General features: G+C 40.8%; 1 protein-coding gene across 1 annotated transcript in view; it reads right to left on the reverse strand.

Moving 5' to 3' along the window:
• The window catches only part of CUBN (cubilin), a 257,101-nt gene that overhangs the window by 129,372 nt on the left and 110,254 nt on the right, over positions 1 to 17,475 (reverse strand). The window contains exons 29-31 of the mRNA XM_065921175.1: positions 13,318 to 13,499; positions 8,600 to 8,774; positions 6,426 to 6,595 (exon numbers count right to left, since the gene is read on the reverse strand). Of these exons, the coding sequence (XP_065777247.1) occupies positions 6,426 to 6,595; positions 8,600 to 8,774; positions 13,318 to 13,499 (527 nt within the window). The remainder of the gene's footprint in view (positions 1 to 6,425; positions 6,596 to 8,599; positions 8,775 to 13,317; positions 13,500 to 17,475) is intronic.

A 17,475-nucleotide genomic window follows, 5' to 3' on the forward strand; every position in this document is an offset into this window, starting at 1 on the left:
ATGCTTCTGCAATGTTATCTAAGTTCTCATGTGGCTCAAAAGATTGAGATCGAATATCAATCATTGTGCCAGGAGGTGAATTTCACTCAACACGCTCCCAAATGTGCCATCTTCAATTTTCCATTGAGGTGCTGATCGTTGTAAGAGCAGAGATGACAACAGTTCCTGTATTCCTGTGTTCAGCCATGCACCTATTAGTCACTCATGCATCACACAGATTGATCCTCTGGCAAACAAAGACTGCCGCTGCGGGTTCCGTGAAATGGGATGGAGGCTGTGTATTACTGTTCTGTTGTTCCATTTCATCGGTTTCTTCTATGTGCTGAAAATTGTGCCTCTAGTTCCCTGCAGCCAGAGTGAGGGCTTTGGGGCTCCCTTTGGTTTACACTGCGTCCACTGGGGACCTCTGGAGACAAGACCTCCCTCAAGAAGGGCTCTCTCCTGAACAACAAGTGTGAAGAGGACCCCTCCACCACTGCTGATGGACTTGTGCCCCAGAGGATGAACAGGAACCCAGTGCTGTGGAGTCAGACTGTGACCTCCGGGATGAACCCACTACTGACATCACCTGCCTCTGACCATGTCTGTTTCTCCAACTCCTCCCATATTCGCCTCTTCAAACACAACTCGGAACTGGATCCTCTCCCCAGGGTCTCCCCTTTCTGCTGGTTCCCCAGGCACTTGATTTTATAAATGAGCAAACTAGCATCCCCAGGCCATGGAGAGTTAGTTAGTGGTGGTGCTGAGCCTGGAAATGACTTCCTGGTAGTGTCTCAGACACAGTGGACACCAAAGACCAAACGGATGGATGGAACTCAGACCACCTGACTTCAAAGGAAACCCACTTGGCATTTCATAGTTGAGATCCTAACATTTTTCCCAAAATTAATAAATGACGTATGGGCTCATCTGAAAAAGTTCTGAATGGTTCCAAAGTAACCCTGGTTTTATCTTCTCCTCCTGTTTTTTCAGTTGTGCTTTATCCTGTGACTCAGTCTTCTGCAGATAGACTGCAATTGTTACATTTTACCAAAATACTTATACTTACTTAGGCTTGCTTGCATTGCAGTGTTGGTTCTGATATTAATTTCTACCTGGTCTTGATCCTGACCTGTTTGCACCAAAATTTTCTTATTTTTCAAATAAGCAGATGACAGTAAATTATCTCTAACCTCTCCTCTTTTAATCTTAACATTCTATGTATTTAATAAACACAAGGACTGTTAAAAAGGATATTTCTACTTCTGACAATCCAAATTGTTAAAGGAGGTTTAAAACCCCGATGGCTGGCCCCATTCAAGCATAATTTACTTTGGTATTGAATAGTACACTTGAGCTTTATTAAAAATCCATGAACACAAACATTATCTGGCAACATCATTGGCAGTTGAATATTTTTCTCTCTGCTAATGACTCTAAGTAGCAGAACCAAGAAATTAACTTGACATATCCACAATGAATGACTAGCTTTGTATGAACTTAGACTACAGAGATATTATGTAAGATACTGGACTTTTAGGGACATTTCACATCCAGTGTCCATCTAGCTATAAAGAGCGATGGCTGGTGCCTCAATGCCTGCCTTCATGAACCCCTGGACAGCTCAGTAATACTTGAAGCCAAGCTTACAGCCTTTCCAGTACATTGCCTTCCTGGTTCCAAACCTCTTACTCCCATAATTGGGTCCACTTGACAACCCTACCCAGCAGAACTCTACCCCAACTTATCTGAATAGTCCTTTTTCACATTTCTTTATCTTTTTGTAAAGTGTTAATCACTCAGTTGTATCCAACTCTTTGTGACCCCATGAACTAGCCAGCCAGGCTTCTCTGTCCTTGGATTTTTCCAGGCAAGATTACTGGGGTGGGTTGCCATCCCCTTCTCCAGAGGATCTTCCCAACCCAGTGATCGAACCCCGGTATCTTGCACTGAAGGCAGATTCTTTACCATATGAGCCACCAGGGAAACCCTCTTTTTGTAGAAGTGAATTACAAATTGTATAAACAAAAATGACTTAGCTTGTATATGATTTATGCAATTTTAAATATAAACAAATTTGCCAATCTGAAAAGAAACCTTACAGTTGGCCATGGGTTCAAATTTCTCGTTCTGAAAATGTGAAATTTACAGAACCAATCAGGTCCTTCCTAAGGTCTCTGCCCTGGTAACTGACTTCATCAATTCCTCCATTTACCTCTTATACTCAGCCGCTCTTTTGTGACCAGCACCCTGCAGTCCAGGTATGCTTAAGCTCCTTCACAACTAAAAATAATATTAACAACTTTCCATGGATCCTGCCTCCCATAGGCTATTACCCTTTATCCTTCTCTACCATTCATGTTCGCAGTTCTGGAAAAAAGCTAAGAAGCTCCTGTATCTCTAAACCCACTGTGATCTGGAGTTTTCCATCACCACCTACACCAGTCCTGCTCCTTACAAGGTCATCAAAAACTGAATCCAGTGGCTTCTTCTCAGCCTCATCCTGGCTGACCTCTGCTGGACTCGGTCCCTTTGCCCACCCACTCTTAAAGACTGACTTCACTTTTGGTTCCTACACTGCCCCTCTCCTTTGCTTCTCCTCCCGGCTTCTTGGGTAACTCAGTATCCTTGTCTTGTTTCCTCCGTTGTCATTTAGTAGCTAAGTCACGTCTGACACTTTTGTGACACTATGGACTGCAGCCCTCCAGGCTCCTCTGTCCATGAATTTTCCAGGCAAGAATACTGGAGTGGGTTGCCATTTCCTTCTCCAGGGGATCATCTCAACCCAGGGATCAAATTCATGTCTCCTGTATCTCCTGCATACAGGTAGGTTCTTTACCTCTGAGCCACAGGGAAACCCATCTTCCTCCTAAATGGTGGGGTAGGGCCAAGGGTTTACTTGATCCCTTTCTCTTTACAAAATACTCCTCTATAGGATTCCATCTACTTCTGTGTTAGTGCCAGCTCCTGGGCTCTAGAGCACAGGCTCAATAGTTGTCATGCACAGGCTTAGTTGCTCTGCGGTATGTGGGATCTTCCCAGACCAGGGATCAAACCCACGTCTCCTGCATTGGCAGGTGGATTCTTCACCAGTGAGCCACTGGGGAAGCACTGGAAGGAGGGCTTGCTGTGGGACAAGCAGATGACCCATATGATCTTAAATATCCCAACAACGAACCTGACACAGTTACTCCTACTGCCCCCATGGCAGAGTTAAGGAAATTGAAACTGAAAGACTAGTTTTCTCCTGGATGTCACAACTAGAAGTGGCAAAATCCAGGCTCAGCACCAGGGCCACCCCACTGCAGAGCTGGGTTCTTGACCATGGCGCTACAGTGTCCCACACTGCCGGTGCAGTTCACTTTTTACATCCAAATATGGCTCAAGGGCTTATCAGCATCTGCTTCTGATACTCCATCCCCCCCACTGGTTGGGAACCCCCAACTACTTCACACAGAATGCCCTGATCCTGACAACCTGTGTGGACTATTACATTTTGTATTTTAGCATATCTGCCAGACTGGACTCCTCCCAGCACCAGTACGAGGATTTATTTTCTTATCTTCAGGCGTAAAGACCAGATCATATTTGATGTTTTACTTCCTCATTTCTGTTTCCTCTCACTACAGTTTATGAAGTCAAGCCCAGCTGCGCGCTGAGATACAGCCATGGTTACTAGAAAACCCAGTCTGTGTATCTATATATTATGTAATAAATAGGTGGAAAATCCTACTCACGGCCATGGGAGGGGAAATGGTGCCGCCGTGCTGGGTGTGCCTTTGACCTAGGCTTTGTTTTGTTTACATACACTTGCTTATTGAATTCTATGCATTATGGACTTTACCAGAGAGAAGAAGCTGCACCTAGAACCATATAGACTGCAGGAGGGAGAAAGTGATGGAGAAATACCCACCAGAGGCACAACTGTAAGGTAGACAAGATGTCTCTGGTCCATTCAAACTTCTCTTGAAGGCACCTCTACTGTTTCAATGCATTGTTTCACCTTCATATTTAATGGTTATTTTAAGAGAGTATAGAGTTCCTGATTGGTAGTTATCTTATTGCTTCAAATTTAAGATACCATCTCTTTTTCCCTTTCAATCATCACTGCTGAAAAGTCAGTATTCAGTCTGCCACTTCTGAAAGGATACTTTGTTCCCCTACTCACCAATTCCCATGGCTGATTGTAACTTTTTTTTCTTGATCTTTTAGATTAAAATCTTTAAGTTTTTTTAGATAAGTATGTCTTTCTATTTATCTTGCTTGGCTGTTTGGGTTCCTTGGGATTCTTGGTTTTACAAACTGATGTCTTTCATTCGTTTTAGAAAAGCCTTAGTCATTTTTTCTTCAAATATTGCTACTACTCTATTTATAAATGTATGTAAATGTATGTTATATATTTTATATGTATCCAATATATATCTTAACCTCTGTTCTGTATTTTCCATCCTTTTGCTTATATATATATATATATTTTTTTTTTTTCTGGATAGATTCTTCTGATATCACTTTTTCTCTCTTCATCTCTAATTTGTCTAATGTAAACAAACAAACAAACAAAAAACCCCAAAATCCTTCCACTGAGATCTTAATTTCAGGTTTTGCATTTATCCACTTTTAAATTTTCAGTATTTTTCAATTTGCAATGTTACTTTTTATGATTTGCGGTCTTTGTCAGAAGTTTTAAGTTTGACTTTTACCTCCATAATCTTAGTAACAAGAGTTGCTTAGTAAGCTGTGTGCCTGATAATTTTAGCACCTGGCATGTCAGTGTGTTTATTTCCATTGTCTGTTATTCATGTTGTATCTCACTATGGTCCATCATCCCTCATATATATGAATATCTTTTATAATCTGCTTGCTGTTGCATATGAAAATTATTGGTAGAAATGAGGTCTGGAATGACTTTTATCCCCCTTTGAAGAAGAGTTTAAATTGCTTTGGTCAGCTGTCCAAGGCCTGGATGCATTAGTGAGGTAAGGTTGCTCTCGTTCTATGGCTTCAGATTTGGAGGCCACTCAGGTGACTGGAAGCTGGGATGTGGTCTTTGTGAAGGCTGTTTTACTTCCATTCTACCTACGATTCAGGATGTTTTATCAGTACTCCTACCCCATTCAGATCCTGGACACAAGCTTTGTTCCCCTTTGACCTTAAAAGTTTTCAGAAATGCTGCTAAGTCCTTCTGGACCAGCAAATGCCCACAGGCAAAAGTAGTCTCAAATACCAGGCTCTTAGCTCTATCAGATACTAACTCAGAAACTTCACACTACACTGTGAATTCCTTGTTGCATTAGGAAAACGCTGTAAAACATCATTCAAATTTTTAAAATTGTCCTTGTGAGGAGAGTTACCATTATGGAAAGTGGATGCCCTACACCTTAAGTTCCTATAAAGCTTTGCCAATTTAGAGTCTGAAGACTTATGTTAAAAGGTTAATACACAGCCATAAATCAACTGAACTTTTAAGTAGATTAATGATTTAATCTTGTAAAATAATTCTCGAAACCATTCCATTAGACTGGACTACTCTGAAAGTTATGAAACAACTTTTGAATTTTCCTGAGTTAAATTTGAAAGCTAGCAAGTTGGAATTTGTATAAGAAACTGCCAAGAAACTAAAACAGAAAGCTCCATTAGCCAAGAAGTTCTGGTTTATATTTGAATGAGATTTCTCTAAATACAAATAAAAGATGGAAAATCTTTTGTAAAAAAAAAAAAAGCTTCAAAATACAACCTAATTCACTCTTACATTAGGCATTAGTTTCAGGTGAAAATGTATTAAAGTTGTTGACAGGGATGGAAAGTTTTTGAACCAACTAACAGCCATAGCTCTTCTCCTCTACTCTATCTCACCATCTAGTCTGTTCCTGAACTGATTTGTTCAAGTAGCATATCAAGATATCCTGATCTCAAGAAAAGTGACACCTTGGGAGAACCCTCAGAGAGTTAATAATAATTGACTGAAAGTGGCTCTGATAAATTCACTATCATAATCCACTACACTTTCCTAATCTTTCTTGCAGCCAATGCTGGCCTATTATCTGTAAGGGGGCTTCTGTAAAAATTTTGCTTGCTTGATTGAAAAAAAAAAAAAACAAGATGGAAACAACTAACACTATTCCTTCTCTTCCTCTTCAGATTTGAACTCAGAGTATTTGGAACTTGCTGCAGCCACTTTTGGACCAAGAAGTAACAAACACAAAATGAAAAATCAATTCAGACTAAGAATGGTAGAGCTGAGACTGGGTTGTTAAACAAACCTCCTGGTTTGTTTTAGGTAAGAAATAAATGTGCTTGTATTTTAAGTTGCTAATAGTTGAGTTTCCCGTGATTTGACATTGAAAACATCCATAGCCAACACATCCACTAAACATGCTCTGTTTTGACATGGCAGTGTTTTGACACAGGTTTGACCAGAGACAAAGCTTGAGATTTGTGTCACTTACCAAAATACAAGAGTCCTGAGGTTCAAGGTCAAAGTCAGTGAAGTTCAATAGAACACGGTGATGTTTTTCCACTTGAATGACCCAAGTACAGTCAGTGTTGCTCCTATAAGGACTGGGGTAATTTGGAGAATGAATTTCTCCACTGGGAGCCTGGAAAATGCCACCACAACCTGTGGATGAAAGACCCAATACAATAGTAAGAGGAATCTCTGATGCACAAAACTTTACACCATTATCTGGGAGCAGAGAAGAACGTGCCACTTTGTTTGACCACCACTTTAATGGAGTCTTTGAAGAGCTAAATACTCACCATTAATTTATGCATTCCAACAAAACAAAGAAGGATGTCAAAGACTTCAAATACTTTACTGATGCCACACATTATTTTCAAAATATTGAAAAATAATGCAAATAAAATCAAATCTTCACAAACCCCTGAAATGCCTCTTCATTGTTCTCTAAAAGTATAACATACTTTAAGAATAACACATCTGGTTCTAAGAATTTTGATAATTCAGTTGTGTGAAGTATGAGTGTTAGTCATTCAGTCATATCCAACTCTTTGTGACCCCATGGACTGTAGTCCTCTAGGCTCCTCAGTCCATAGAATTCTTCAGACAAGAACACTAGAGAGGGTAGCCATTCCCTTCTCAGGGGATCTCCCTGACCCAGAGATTGAAGTGGGTCTTCTGCATTACAAGCAGATTCTTTACCATCTGAGCTACCAGGTAATGTAGTATATTGTGTGTGTATATATATATATACATTGTATATATATATATTTTGCTTGCTTGACTGAAAAAAAAGCTACAAGATGGAAACAACTATCACTGTTCCTTTTCCTCTTCTTCAGATTTGAACTTAGGGTATTTGGAACTGCTGCAGCATTTTATATATATATATATATATATATATATAGTATATATATATTGTATTGTATATATATATATTGCATTGTATTGTATACAATAATATATATTGTATGTATATATATTGTATTATATATATATAGTGTATATATATAGTATATATATATTGTGTGTATATATATACATATATATAGTATATATATAAAATTGTATACCAGTAGTATACAATTTTACAAATAATTTAACATTTACTTTTAAAAATTTGATATTCTGGACTTTGCACAGCCATTAAGTTTTTTAATTCCTATGATATAATCAATTACTTATCAATATCTAACTCTGCGACCCACCATTTCTCAGATTTATGACAATATAAACTAGAAAGGGAAAAGTAAGTGTTATTTTCTGATAATTGAGAATCATTTTGGGATAATCTAAACACTATAAATATAATTTTTTATTAAATTCATGAATCATTAACTTTAGGAAAGACCTAATAAACTTACTGTATTATCTTTGAACTGCAAAAGTGGGCCCATAAGGCAGCCTGGAGTCATATCTCTGCTTTTACATTTTTTAGCTGTGTGATTTTGGACAGGCCACTAACTATCTAAGCTTCAATTTCATCATTAGTAAGATGAGGATAAGAAATGAACTTCCTTCAGTGGGTGGTTGTGAAGATTAAACAAGACAGTCTTTGTAGAATAGTTAGAAAAGTGCCTGACACAGAGCAAGTGTTCAGTAAACATTGATTTAATTAGTAGTTGTATTGATTAACATCTGCTCAGAGTTGTGCATTAATACTTTATCTTCAAAAATTTGCAACAAGTAATTTATTTAGACAGCCTAAGATCGTGGGCAGAAAGTCACTATATAACAAAAGGTAATAATTACTAGGAATTGGCAAATTTTACATTTATAGTTTGGGTATTTAACAAGCATCCATACACATGGCATAAAGTAATTTACCATTTTACTAATGCCCAAATTGTGGCTGGTGAACAAGCAGAAATCCCACGGGGATCAAATGAGTCTAACCAACCATCCTGCTTCTGCAGGGGCAACATCCTTTTACCATGGATGTGCATACTTGCATTGGCTGGTTTTCACATACGAGGTGGCTCTTTGGAAGTTAAACTTCATCGTGATTTTTAGGGAAGTGTGTATTTCAAAGCAATGCTCCCTATTAGGGAAGTCACAGAGTAGTAATAGAGGATGTAGCCTTCATGGCACTCTCTAAATATGTCATGAAATTAAATAAAGTTTCGACTGAAGAATTTAGTGATACCTCCTTGGTTCACCCACCTCCAGGGACTGCTCTCCATGAGACATTGAAGCCTCTCCCATTTATGGACCCGTCAGTCTTAAATCGGATGGCCAGCTCATTTCCAGTGCTGGAGACCTGCATGGGATTCTCAGAAGATCTTTGCACACACAGCTGGGCTATCCTGGGTGAGTGGAAATCAGGACCTCCATAGATCTATGATGGGGTGGAGAAAAAAGAACTTGAGAGATATGTAAGCAATTATAATCACTAGCCTTTGGATTCTATATTATTAGTAGAGACTGAAATCTCAGCCACCCTGGGTGGGCAGGAGCTATAAACTTGAATTAGATTTTCAAAGGCATTCCCCCTGCCCTTGGAATACCCAAGTTCAACCATCCACAAAATGCTGGCTTGTTCCATCAGACAGAACTGTAGAGCTGAACTGAGAAGATAACCCCAGAACCTTCTTATCACGCCTCTTCCTTTTTTCCAGTCTGCATAGGATTTCCTGCTTTCTTTGGCAGAGGCACTGCAGATAGTCCAGCATCACGTCTGATTTGCTAATTCTTCTGGGCACAGGGGAATAGTCTGAGCACAAAGCCATTTTGTTTGTTCAGTGAAGACTATTGATCACCCTGCTACATTTTTAGGATTTTCCATTTGCGATCTGAATACTTCAGATTAGGATTTAATATGATACTTTGCTCCTTCAGAGAGACTGAAAATGTAACCTCTATCAGCATGTTCTGTGGTATCCTCAGGAGGGAGTCCTACAGACCTCTCTGTAACTCTTCCCAGAGCCTGGACTCTCCCAGGAGCAAGATGGAGAGTATTCACTTTCTGCTCAGCAATCACCAGGTCTCTGCCCCCACTACATCATTCTCACTTGTCCTCAGACCTCCTTGGCTCCTCCAATTTGCAACTACTTGTCTCACTGGACCCGATACCCCCGTGACACATCTCTCCCCACACGTGTCCTCTGGGCTGCATGTCCATTATCTTGCAGGAGGTGTAGCCCCACCCAGTAAGGGGGGAGGCGGGGGCCCAGAATGCCTCTCACACAGGCTTCTCAAGGGCCCCTTGGATAACCAGTGTATGGGGGGCTGGGAGATGCAGATGAAAAAGACAAGGATCACACAAAGATGCAGAGCCCCTACTTTCAGTCTTGCCAAACTTGAATGTGTAGAAGAATGACCAATTTTTTGCTGACAGTTTTCAGGCATACAGGTATCTGGGCCCTTCCCTCTCCCTCATGAGAACATCCATTTAAATCTAGACTCAGGTTAGAAATGGAAAAGCGTGGCCCCATGCCCTCCCCACCCCTCTGTCCCCTGCATCTGCGTGGCTCTCCCACCCTGAGTTTCTCCCCATCCTCAGGCCCATGCCCCTGCCCACCCCAGGGCGGCTGCTGACTGATGCGGGCATCACTCGAGTGTTCTCCAGAGAAGGAGAGAACAAGCAGCCTACTTTTGGTGAGGAGCGTGTGATTTGAATCCATAATGATTTCTTTGTCTGATTAATTCCCCCCCAGCCATGCGGGAAAGGCCAAAATGAATGAGGCCGCTGTTCCAGGAGGGCCGAGCACAAGGGCTGTAATTGCAGAGGAATGAAGAGAGCAGGCTGCTCGCTGCTGGTTTTCCTCCGGAGGAGCGCTGTTTGCCCACCCCCCTCAGTCCCATCCGAGGGGGCACTGGAGGAAGAGGCCCGTGTGGCGCTTTACACGTGCACACAGGCAAATGGCAGAAACCACTCTGAGCTGGGTTAGCATCCTTGGGAGTCCCCTACTCCCTGACCCGGGGCGCACAGCTCGGAGCCTGAAGCCCAGAGCCTGAGCTCCCCGCTGCTGGCCCCACAAGCAGCACATATTTGGACAGCACACTCAGTGCAAGGGTTTAGTTCTAACAAAGAAAACTTGCACGTCAGCAAAATACTCTGCTTTCCCTGCTCAGGGTCCCCTTGAGATCACAAACATAACAGGAATGAGCCGGCTGGGCTTAGAAGCCTCCAGAAGGGTAAGCGCTGCCGCTTTGACGTTCTATGCTTCCCCTCTTACTGGGTCAGGCTCACAGAGACGGTGGAGGAAAAACCAGCGATTGTCTGGGTTCTTTTTGCACTGAGGGGTAGCTTTCCTTTTCTGCTCTGTGCCCCTTTAGGTTCCTCTCTCAGAGACTGAAGTGGAATTGGCCAGTGTTTCTCTAATCGAAAAAGAACGGTACTTTTCGCTTTCACGAATAAAACCAATGGTTAGCACATGACTCTTCAAAAGAGGAAAAAGATGGAAAGAATGTCAGGGTGTGGTCCGCTGGATTGCAGCGTGTGACTCAACGTTGTGGGGGAAAGAATTGGCCTGATGATCAGAGATTAAAACATGTGTTTTTAGCCAATGCTCAGGATAGAGAGCATTTCAAAGCCTACGGTTTTAATCTGTTTTGAACATTTCTTTCTGCTCTGTTAGCTCCATTTATTGTTACAATCAAGTCAGCATTCCAGGGTTATGAGTAACCAAAGGGCTGCTGCTTAATGCAACTGGCCGCTCTTTGGACACTGGTTTTTGAGAGAAAAATCCATTGGCTCTTGGTTAAATCAGGGGAAACCCAGGTAAGCCCATACCTGGTGACAGCAAGATCCGCTGGGCTATGCTCAGAACAAGAAAGCAGAATGTGAGGGAGGACAGATGGGTGGAGAAGGCCAGTGATGTTTTCATGCCACACACCAGCCAGGGGTGAAATATCGTGAAACCTGTTGCTAACATGTTATCAGCATCCATGTGGTGAGGGATTAAAAAAATTCATTTTTTTTTTCCAGAAATTAACCCAGCTTGATGACAGCACTTTCTTGAGCATCTGCAGAGATGTCAAACAAGGTTTAGGAGAGCAAGTCAGGGAGTTACTCACTTTAGTCTTAAAAAAATTTTCCCAAATATTTAAGGGCCTCAAAGTATACCCTCAAACCCTGGTTTGATGGAACATGTGAAACCACCTTGTCCTGATAAAAATAAGTCCCCAGCAAACTGCAACCTCTTCTTCCAGTTTTCTGTGGGGATCTTGCTTGAACACTGCTGCCCAGGGGCCTTGTTTGTCCCTCTGTCCCCCGAGGCTACTCGTGGAGATCAGGCCTGCCCTTTGCCTTCTCACATACTGGGTGTGACAAAACCGAAGCACAAAGAACCCATTTATATTCTGCCAAGTGGGCAGCAATCACAGGGCTTTGGAATATGAAAACGAAGGGTAAGTAACATTTCATACTACTGCGGAAAACCCTGCAGCCAGTGCTTTGTAACAGTTAAGGGGGTTCCTGCGACTGAAGATTCTTGTCAGCGGAAAGGAGCATCTCAACCTTCCACAAGGGAGCCTTATTCCTACTTCATTCTCTGAGTGCTGAATCTCATCAATTTGGGGAGCCACCTTGCTCTCTCCGCCGAACAACCCGGACCTCTTCTGAGAAAGAGTCATGACTGGGCAACAGGACTTACGTAAAGGCGAGGGTCTGGGCTGAACCCAAGGATACCCTTGTTCTGTCACTTTCTGCAGTGTCAGCCTCCTTTGCACAGACTTGAGCTGCTAAGTCCCATTCCTGCTGACTCTGCACCCTTCCAGGGAAGGCATGATTTGAGAACCCCAAGTCTTCTCAAGGAGAGAACTCAGTTTGTAATTAAGGTTTTTAAGCGTTAAAGTTTCCCGTGAAGTCCTATAAACAGGCACTCATTTCAGTGTCTTGTGCACTGCCCACCTCTGTCTTTTGACACTGGCTGATGTGGATTGTGCAGTGGTGGATAGGTTCCGTTCTTAACTCTTCCACTGGCTGTCCTTAAGGTTGTGGAAAAATCCATCAACCTTTTCGACCCTCTGTTTTGACAGCAGGAAAAGGGGGACAGAATTCCCCTCTTAACCTCCCAGGATTAGTTAACATTCAAGTGGGAAAATGGAGGTTGGATTCCCTTTGCAATCACAATAAATGTACATTATCACTGTATGACAGTCAGAGGCTTGAGATTTTCATTTATCCCATAAATAGACATCAAGTGTTCACTATTTGCCAAGTACTCTATGGCCCCGGGGTACAGCAGAGAAACAAAACAAAAACAGACACTCGGCCTTCATGGAGTTCTGAGCTCCACCAGATACAGAACCTTGTCGTGATGCAGCCCCTCCGGTTGAGGTGACAGGAGTTTCCTATGTACTTGGACATTATCTGATGACTAGATTCCTGCAGTGGAGAGCTGGTTGTAACTGATCCTTAAAGGCCATCTTCATTATCTGAGATGCTGTGTTGGGAGCAGGGTTGGCGCAGTTGCGGGCACTTCCTGGGCTCCCTGTCCTGCTCCCCTCCACCCACCAAGCACTCACCTCTTCTCCGCTCTGCCGCCCACTGCCTTCCTAAGGGAGCTTTCTCAGACTGGAAGTATGCCGTGCTGACAATCCCAAGTGCCACCTTCCATTAGGACAAATGGGAGCGAGGGGACCAATGCCTCAGCCTGTGTCCTGAGAAGGGTGATTCTGAGGAACAGACCTCATGGGACCCCAGAAGGTCATAGCAGGACTAAGCCCACGTCGCCAACAGCAGCAGCTCCCTTCCTTGGCCCACACTCCTCAGTCCCACTCACCTGCTTCCTGGCACCACCTCCCGGTCAATTACCTGGCCCCCAACATCCAGGAAGAGAACACTGTTGGCCACTGGAAGGAATTTGAGGATTTTTACAGATTTCTGGTTCGACCCCAAATCCTGTAATGTTCTAAAAAACATTCTGAATTCCTACCTCCAGGGTGTCAAAGTTGCAGGTTGCATGATATTCCACATCAAAGTCGTGGATGGTGAGCTGAATGCTACTCCCAGGGGCTGTGTGAATGTACCAGATACACTCCTTGTTGGCGGGGTACCTGTTGGGGTACCCAGGGCTACTGAAGGAACCCGTGTCCCCGGACAGCTCTCCACCACAACCTGTGAAAACCACAAGACTCAGTTAGTTCAAAGAGGGCAATAGCCACTGGAAAAAATTCAAAAATCCAACTATATGAAACATAACTGAAAATGCACAATGCCTAGTTTACAGAAAAAAGTCATAATAAAATTATAATGAGCAGTTATAAAACAATGAGAAAAATATCATGGCTACAGCTTTTATTTATTATTATTAAATTTTTAAAATTGATTATATCACTTGGTGGAATAATTCTCAGTCCTTATGCTCACCAAGTCAAACCTTTGGTAATATTTTCAAAATGTCATTCTAATAGATTTTCTTCATTATATTTAGGTGAGAATTTCCCAGTAGGGGAAAAGAATCCTCCCAGTAGGAGGTACAATGGACTGTGTAAACAGTCAATACTAGGTCACTTGGTCCTCAGTTTCCTTGTATCTAATACATTATGTCTAAGTTCTTTTGGATCTAAGATGTGGAATGCTAAGTGTTAAAAATCCTTACCTTTGTATGAGAGACTCTAGTAAATAAAATATATATATATATGTCTACAAAAAGCCTTCACGTATATGTTCATAGCATCCTTATCCTTAATTGCTATAACTTGGAAGCAGTCAAGGTGTCCTTCAGCAGCTGAATTAGGTAAATAATCTGTAGTCTTCCTGCACATGGGGTATTTCGCAAAACTAACAACAAATGGACTATCAAGCCATCACAAAGCATGGAGGAAATGTATATGTGTATTAAGAAGCGAAAGAAGCCAGACTGGAAAAGCTATGTACTGCATCATTTTGATGGTATGGCATTCTGGAAAAGGCAAAACTATGGAGATAATAAAATGACCAGTGGTTTGCAGGCACTGGAGGGGACGGAGAGAAGGATAGAGGGCAGAAGAGTTTTAGGGTGGTGACACTACTCTGTATGATAGCTGAATGGTGGACATATGTCAGAAACTTGTCAAAACCCATACAATGTACAACCGCAGGAGGGAACCCTATTGTAAACTATGGACTTTGTCAATCAAGGTTTATAAGTAATAACAAATATTCCATTCTAGTGGGGGATGCTGATAATGGGAGATTCTGTTCATGGGTAGAAGCAGGGGTACATGGGAACTCTACCCCCACTCAGTTTGGCTGTGAACCTAAAACTCTTCTAAAAAATAAAGTCTACTAAAAACAATACCAAAAATGATATAGGTCGTGACCTTGGGAAACGTATATCCAAAAACCAACCAGACAAACAAAAACCTGATATATAAAACTCAAGTGTGGAAAAGACTCTAGCATATGTTTTATGAATGATTATATACCATGCCTTAGAGAGTAATTAACATGAATCATTATAACAAAAAATCAAAATGCTACAACATGTGGTACACAATAAATACTGTCACTGCTTATGAGTGTTTAGATGCACTTTACAGATACTTCCTATTTTAATGCTCATAAGAACCACACGAAGCAAATATGATTATCTTCATTTCTCAAATGTGCAAATCAGTACAAACTCAAGTCAAGTGGTTTGTCCAAGGAACCCTGGTTGTGAGAGAGGGAGTCACCCATGCACAGAATCTCCCGTTATCAACCAACCCACACAATTCACAATGCCAGTGTACTTAATTATAATACTACACTCTACAGACTCACATCATTGGTAAGAATTCAGATTTCAGAATGGACAGGGAGAGGGAAAATTATAGAAGTAAAACTTGAGGAAGACTCAAATTTTAAAGACAAAATTAGAACAAAATAAAGATAAAATTAGAAAAAGATAAATTGTCTTATTTCCCAGTGGCAATTTTTGGTGATTAAAAAAACATTATTTGCTCTATTAACATATCTTTGTTTTCCATTTTTAATATTCTTAATCAACTGGCAAATTCTTCCAAGCACCTTCCCTTTCTGAGCATCAGGCTTTTCATGTTTAAAAATGACAATGACTCCTCACTCTATTGTGAATGTACATGCATTTTCACTTTAATTGGCTTAAAATATAAGGCTCTAAACCTGAGGGTTTGTCTACTACCCATCTTATGCAAATTTGTCTGTCCTGGGAGTTGGAAAAAGTGCTTTGAAAGTTCAAAAGAAATAGTCTCCATACTGAATCTCTACTTAACTGAGGAGAGCTGAGAATTCCAAGAAGAATCCTAATTGTGTAAAGAAATTAGATTCCAGCTCAACACGCTACCATCTTCTTGAATGGCCAGTTTTCTGCTACCATTTAAAAAACCTCTGCGCTTTCAGATTTTAAATTTGTTGCACAGGACGGTATCTATCCTATCAAGTTTCTACTTTTATTTCTGGTTCACGTTCTGCAAAAAAAATATTTAAAATTAGGTGGGCTGACGTTGTTTGTAGGCTGTGGTGAATGTTAAAAAAACATAAATGCCATGAAGATCAGAAAATGTTTTTCCTACTACAACCATCCATGGAAAATATTCCTGAAGCCAAAGTCAGCACAGATTGTACATGTGCTCAGCACCACTGCACAACCCCAGGGGGCAGCAGTCACAGAGTATTCCATCCAATGATGCTTCCTGGAGGTGAGCAACACAGAGGCCCACGGAAATCATCTCTTACTAAAATACAATATAGGCAAGCAAGGCCAGGCTGTCACCCCATTTTCAGCTTCTATGGTTCTTGGTATCAGTTGTACCAAACAAGTAATCCAATGAAAAAAAATCTTCAGAGGAAAATAACTTTGTGGTCACAAAACATAAAACAGAATAAGGAAATGGAAGCCTGACGACCTCATCTGCATTTTTATTTAGCGTCAGTTCATCAGCAATCTAATTCATTATTTTTCATCTAAAAATCTGTATAATCATCATTGATTCATCTAAAAGTCTATATAATATTTTTCCATTGTCTTTTCCAATTGTTTTAGGTTTCCTTGTGAATTCCTTTGCAAATAACAGGATATTAATACTCTTAAATGAGTTGCTGTAAGCTGGAATGATAATATCAGATTCTTGGCAGTCAGCAATGCTTTGAAAAAATTACAGTACTTGCTTTATTTACCCACTTACAGCTCTGGAGACCCACAGTGTACTTTTCCCTAAGATTTAAAATAAACATAAACAAGGTTTATAAAAAACAAAGCACGGCTTTATTTTTAGGTATGCCATGCTCTTTTCTCATGAATAGCACTTATGTGTGTGTCTCCTAAAGAGAAACTCCAATATTATTCAAAATGATACCATATTGGGGAAAAGTACTGTGTGGTTGTGAGGAGGAGAAGAAAAGGAAACTGTTGGAGCATGAAAACTCTTTGCAGCTTTCTTTTTCTCCTTCATAATCTCACTACCTCTGAAGTTTAATCTGTCAAAAAGTAACAACTTTGATTTAAAAGTTCATATCAAATGCAAAATAGAGCAAATTAATTCAGTGGTACTTTGTGGTAAAAACTATAAAGTACTGAAATAAAAAGCTAATTCTGGTAAGTATGGTAGAAATTTACCTCCCTCTTTGTAGTTCTAAATTTTGAAAAAGACAAATAACTTTCCAATTCTCCTTCATTCATCCATTCATTCAATCTGTATTTGTTGAGTATATGCCATAGTATAAGTGTTAAAGAAGTCACGTGTATTTAATGCCTCTCTGGAAAAAAAAAAATCCATCTGTAGACATTTAAAAAGTGCCATTACCACATGCCCTCCTGCAAATCATTAAGTTCTTTTTGCTTTTCCTCCAGTTTGCAAAGTGTAATTTCAGTAAGTCTTGATTTGAAAAAAAAAATGAATTATATTTTATCTTTCACAAGCTAATTGATGGTACATTATAAATAAGAATAAATAAATCATCATGTTGAATTGCCAAAAGATATTTTAGAATTTGCTGGTTTCAGTAGTACAATGTTGGCATAATTCCCTTTTGATGTGAATTTCAGTCCACAGATGAGAGATTTTTATCAGCATTTAGCCAGTTATGCCTCACTGTCTTGGGTATCACATCTTTTTCCTAGATTTGGGGATTTTTTAATAAATCTGTCCTT

Source organism: Muntiacus reevesi, chromosome 2 (genome assembly GCF_963930625.1).
Source record: "Muntiacus reevesi chromosome 2, mMunRee1.1, whole genome shotgun sequence".
Classification (NCBI taxonomy): Eukaryota; Metazoa; Chordata; class Mammalia; order Artiodactyla; family Cervidae; genus Muntiacus; species Muntiacus reevesi.